This window comes from Frankliniella occidentalis, unplaced genomic scaffold (genome assembly GCF_000697945.3).
Source record: "Frankliniella occidentalis isolate FOCC.00 unplaced genomic scaffold, Focc_3.1 Scaffold57, whole genome shotgun sequence".
Classification (NCBI taxonomy): Eukaryota; Metazoa; Arthropoda; class Insecta; order Thysanoptera; family Thripidae; genus Frankliniella; species Frankliniella occidentalis.
Window position 1 is genome coordinate 435524 of NW_026267187.1, and position 5988 is coordinate 441511.

The following is a 5988-nucleotide window of genomic DNA, read 5'->3' on the forward strand; positions in this document are numbered from 1 at the left end:
TCTTCGAGAAGTAGTCGGTGCGCTGGGAGAGGTTAGGAGGATATGTTGCACCTAAACTCGCAGACGTCGCAGAGGATTCACCGACCAAAAAATATACAATTTCCAGTGAAATCACCATTAATCTTGATGGGCACAGTTGTTTTCTACTGTAAATATATTGCCCTGTTACAGTCTGACTGCTGTTTCGTCACAAAGGAAGGTAAATTACAAGTTTGAAGCTTTTATAGGCTTCGGCCGGGAGAGGCCTAACTGCTATAGTGCTGAGTGTTGTAGAAAGTTTGAGATAAACCGCAGTAAGTACACAAATGACACCAAGAAAATCTGAAAGTTTATGAAATTTGGCTCGGGATAGGCTGCGTCCCCGGGAGCACGTAAAAGTGTAAACATTTATAAAATGTTTATAAATATGAGCTGGGGTTAGGGGCCGATCGGTAGGCTCGGCTTTATAATCGTTATTTTTAGTTTAGGAGGTGCCGGTTCGACAACAAATACCTATAAAGCACTTCGCCAATGTGTCTCTTACCTTTTTATCGAAGGTCCGATGTGGGTCGGGCATTATTTTGTCTGAAATACTGAAAGTAATGGACCAGTGCGACAGGGTCTCCTCAGCGCTCGCAAATAGTTTTGTTCATTAACAAGATAAAAGACGCAAAATAGGTGTGGTCTTGTTATATTCCAGCTCCTTGTGACCTGCGGCAACGTATTGAAAACTTTCCTTGACGATTCTTGTATGGCAAAGTATTTTAACTAATCTGCAGTGAGGAGCACTGAGCGGTGGTTTGAACGGCCGGTTCGCGCCGTCCGGGCGGCGACTTCCGGGGCTCGCGCATAGGCCGCGCTCTCAGCATTGCGTTGCGACCCCCTTGAAAGACGGTATCGGTATCCCAAAAAGTACCTAGGTATCGGTAAGGTAGAATGAAATTTCCAGTACCTAGGTAAGGTATCGGAAAAAGTACCTAGGTACTACCTAAGTACTACCTAGGTACTGTACTACCTAGGTACTACCTAAGTACTACCTAGGTACTGTACTACCTAGGTATTTCCCATCCCTGCAGAAATGGTCTGGCCGCAAGCCCGACCATCGCCGCCGGCAGGCCAAGCAGGCCCGGCCCCTGCCGAACGGAGTTGCCGGCGGAGCCGGCAACTTCGTTTGGCGGAAGAGTGGGCCTGCTTGTTCTCATTTCTTTTATAGCAACGACTGTTGTCCGACAGTCGTGCCAAAGGTCTGTGCAACTAGGGGCAGTTTAGTATATTATTAATTCTACGCGTCTCTTCTTATAGCGTCAGAACGAAACGGACTGCGATCATGGCGGCCGCGTCGTCCGCACGCTCGGTCGCGAGCCAGTCCCTGGCGGCGTTCGCCGTGCTCCTCATCAACATCACAAGTGGAATGGGCCTCGGCTGGCCTTCCCCTGCGTGGATCAAGCTCACGGAGCCAGCCGCCAGCGACAACCACACCGGTGGCCCAGGGTTCATCCTCGACGTGGACGAGGCGTCGTGGGTCGTGGCGCTCTACGACACGGGCATCCCCCTGGGTTCGGTGCTCGCCGGCCTGCTCCTGAGCTCGGCCGGGCGGCGCCGCACGCTCATGCTCGCCCCGCTGCTCGTGATGAGCTCGTGCGCCCTCGCGGCCACGGCCAGCTCCTCCACGCCTCTGAAAGTGGCGCGAGTCCTCCACGGCATGAGCTTTGGCATGGAAATGTCCCTCAGCAGCCTCTACATTGGCGAGATGACAAGCAGCGACATGCGAGGCAAGCTTTGCACGTTCACGTCTTCACTCGTGTTCGTCGGCGTGCTCATCGAGTACATCATCGGACCGTATGTGTCGTACCTGGCGCAGGCGCTGCTGCCGGTGCCGTTCGCGCTGCTCAGCCTGGTGCTCTGTCTGGTGTGGGTGCCCGAAAGCCCCTACTTCCTTGCGGCGCGCGGCCGCCACGAGGAGATGCACCGCGCCCTGGCCCGCCTGCGCGGCCTGCGCGCTGGTGACAGGCATCCCGACGTGGACGGCGAGGCCGAGGAAATTCTGCGCTTCACGGAGCAGGACCGGCGGCGGAAGCGCATCCAGTGGCGCCACCTGCTGTCCTCTGCGGGCAGCCGGCGCGGCTGCCTCATCGTGCTGTTCTTGTGCGGGACCGCGCCTCTGACCGGCACCGGCTGCCTGCTAGCGTACGCGGAGTACATGTTCCGCACGACGGGCAGCGCCCTGCCCTCCGAGATCGCTGCCATTATCATGAGCTCCGTTCAGGTGGCGGCTGGAGTGGCCTCCTCTCAGGTGAGTCCTATCGGGATGGTAGAAGGTGGGCGACGTCCACAACCGCGACAGGACGCAAAAGTCTGCAACTGGTTGTGTTCAACTATTTGGTACGCCCTGTACATTTGAATACTTTCAAGTGTTAAAAAGAACTGTTAATTTTTTTTTGTAAAATTGAATTACAAAGCAAGTTATAAATGAACGGCGGCACATTTTTTACTCGCCTATGCATTAGAGGTCCGTCCTACATGTAATTTTACGATTACAAATTATTACTGTACAACTTGCGTCAGCTAAAATTTTCATGTAAACCTTACAAATTTGTTTTCAAACTGTTGATTTTAACACCTGAAGTGTCCAAGGTGTTGTGGCGAAGCCGTAAGTTGAACACATCCACACCCAGAAAACGGTTCCGTTGATTTTATGTCTGATGTTGTGCTAGAATTTTTCTCTTGATTCATGTGATTAGCATATGCTTTAAGGGAAAAATGGCCATAGGGTGCCCGTACAAAAATAAAGAGATCTAGGTTGTCTCCACGGGAGATAGCGTGGAGACGTTGTCAAGACAGTAAAGAGCCGAACTTAGACAACACGGAGACAACCTCGAGACGTGGCGTTTTGTCTCCAGTTGCGTCTCAGTCAGGTCTCGTGTACGATCCCGTTTGGAGACGACACAGAGCCATAGCGTGGAGACAATCTGGAGACATCGACATGCGACAGACGAAGAAAGGCGAAATCGAGAATCGATGCCGCAGCGGGCTAGGGTCGATCCACCAACCTTCTGCCTGCTGAGCGGAGCCGATGACCACTGAGCCAGAGTGATCACTGCGAGGGAGCTGCGCTGGTCGGTGCCACTAGCCGCTTTGGGATTTCCGCCGGCCTCGCCTACCGAGCGAGTCTGGCGGCTAGTGGCACCGACCAGCGCAGCTCCCACCACGCTATGGCTCTGTGTCGTCTCTAAACGGGATCGTAAACCGTCGAGACCTGACTGAGACGCAACTGGCGACAAAACGCCACGTCTCGAGGTCATCTTAAGTTCGGCTCTTCACTGTCTTGACAACGTCTCCAAAGAGTCTCCACGCTATCTCCCGCGGAGACAACCTACATCTCTTTATTTTTGTACGGGGTCTCTTTGTAATTGCAAAGCATCACATTGTAATTCCAAAGTAAATGCTTCGTAGTTACAAAGGATCTAAATACTTCGCAGATGAATCTAACAGAGCACACTCTTCTTACGTGAAGGGAGCAAATTTGAAAGAGTCACAGGCCTGCCCGGAACCTTAAGGTTAGAATATTATGCCCGACAAACGCCGTCAGACCAAGCTAGGCCCGGCCCGGCCCCTGCCGAACGTAGTTGCCGGCGGAGCAAAGTGCAGCTGGCAACTCCGTTTAGCAGAAGGGCTGGCCTGCTTGTTCTCCCTTCGGAATGCAGCCCTGCTCCCTGACCTCTATTCGCTCTGTACCGTGTCTTCCAGGTTATCGACCGTGCAGGTCGGCGGCCACTGCTGCTAGTTTCCTCGTTGTGCAACGCCGGGGCGATGGTCGTGGCCGGCATATTTTTCTTCTTGAGGGACGCCCTGGGAAACAACGAGGCGGCCTCACACATAACCTGGCTGCCCCTTGCGGCGCTTATGGTCTTCATGGTGTCCAACAATTTGGGCACCACCACCGTGCCGTGGGTCATGATCGGCGAGCTGCTGCCCCTCCAGGTGAAAGCCTTCATTCCGAGCCTGTCGGTGCTCGGCTTCTCCATCGTGGCCTTCAGTGCCAACAAGCTTCTCCCGGTGTTAGTCGAGCGCGTCGGGCTTTTCCTGCCTTTCTGGACTTTCGGGGCTTGGTCCATCGTCATATTTGTCTTCACCTTCTTCATGGTGCCGGAGACGCGCGGAAAGACGCTGCTGGAAGTGCAGGCCTTGCTAGAAGGGGACAAGGCAAAGTTGAGGCATCAGGAAGCCACTGCCCTGGATCCCGAGGACAATCAAGAGCGCTGTTGATCCTTACTAAAGCTATTCAGTAAACGTCACTTCGAGCCTAAGTGGTATTAACGTAGGAGTAGTACGTGCAGCAGCCCGTAGTGGCTGTGAGCTTTAGTCGTTAGTGTGCTAAAATTATCAGGTGTAACTTTTAAAAGAACACAGTAATGTAGAGATAGAATGCCAGTAAAGCGGGAAAGAAGAACAGAAAAAAAGAAGAAAAAAAAGACTTTAAATCGAAATGGTACAGTTGTTGGCATAGTCCATTTTGTATTTTTGATTTTTATTGTTGGAAGTTTGGTTCTACTTTTTCCTATGTCATTTTAAGTTCTCAGTCCCCAGTAATTAGAAGTGGAAGTGTGATGACTTTCGACCTCGACAAATGATTGCTGTTAACAGATTCAACTTACAATGTATCAAACAACAGTAGAGCAATTAAATGTCGTATAACTCTGGGTATGGCAAAACCTTGTCACAATCACCTGGAGGAATTCGATTCAATACCTGCACTTGCCTCCGAGGGGTGGATAACTCCCCTGCCAAGTGTACACCCCTAATTTTGCCCAATTCAAACTAATTCAGACCAATTCAATTTAATTCAAACAGTTTCAAAACTAACTCAACTAATTCAGTCTAATTCAAGACAATGTACATTCAATTCAAGTCAATTCAAGCCAATTCACGCTAATTCAGTAACATAAAATCGCAATAATTCAAACCAATTCAAGATAATTCAAATTCAATTCTTGAAATTTGTACACCCAAATCAGGAGTTATCCGCCCCTCGATTGCCTCTGGTTGAAGTGAAATCATTTAAAATAATATCTATTTGTATCTCTGAATGTGTTATCACTCCTTGCGTACTAAAAATATAATTTGTCATTCTTCACTTCACTTTCATCTGATCTCACTGATGCGTTTTGAGGATTACGAGTCATTGTAGTCTATTAAATGAAAGTTTTATAATATATCTTATCATAGAATGCAATTTAAATTCTCTCACAATATTATATCAGTATCATAAGAAATAATATGGCTCTAAAAAAATCTAGTCAATGTAAAGAGAATCATATATTTTGTTCTGATTTCGAACGGCTTATCCTACACTAAGTTGCGACTGTGGCTCCAATATTGTTCGGTCCCTTACAAGTATATTTCTATTCAGAAAATAAGTGGTGAGTTTAAAAAACCTTTTAAAATGTCTTTTTGTAAGATCAAATGTCTTCTGGTCGTTCTACGAGTGAACATTATTATTTCGTGTACAATTACAAATTTGGAACATTGCAATTTACTAAAAGTTATCATTAAAAATATAAACCCAGATGTAGATCCCTCTTTTAAAATTAAAAATGAAATGTGTTGTGCTCAGAGCCGATCAGAGTCGAGACGGCAAAGTTATTCGGTCCGAAAGTGAGCTCTCCTCACTACCGCGTCCGCACTCGCTCCGCCCGCTAGAGATGGGCGATATGCTATCGATAAATCGGGTTATCGATATTTAGCAAGCGATATATCGATAATTAGTATCGATATGACCACTTCCGATATATACGTATATCGATACCTCAGACCTTATATCGAATAAAATATCGCGTTAATACAAATGTTCAGAATTATCGAAATTTAGCTGAGAAACAGAATAGAGGACTAAGCTAAAGAAAGCGCAAAGTGGTGCTGCTGACTGGCCCGAGACAGAACGCTGGCTGCAGGGGGCGCTGGCACGACTCCGACTGCCAGGCCAGGCCGAGCCACCGGCCGAGCCGCCGC

The 5988-nt window shown here is 49.0% G+C and overlaps 1 protein-coding gene across 1 annotated transcript in view; it reads left to right on the forward strand.

Annotated features, from left to right (window-relative positions):
• LOC113216926 (facilitated trehalose transporter Tret1-like) overlaps positions 1 to 5551 on the forward strand; it is a 14717-nt gene extending 9166 nt beyond the window's left edge. Inside the window, exons 2-3 of the mRNA XM_052267673.1 lie at positions 1282 to 2272; positions 3727 to 5551. Coding sequence (XP_052123633.1) covers positions 1307 to 2272; positions 3727 to 4245 — 1485 coding nt within the window. The 5' untranslated portion in view covers positions 1282 to 1306 and the 3' untranslated portion in view covers positions 4246 to 5551. The remainder of the gene's footprint in view (positions 1 to 1281; positions 2273 to 3726) is intronic.
• Positions 5552 to 5988: the final 437 nt, after the last annotated feature.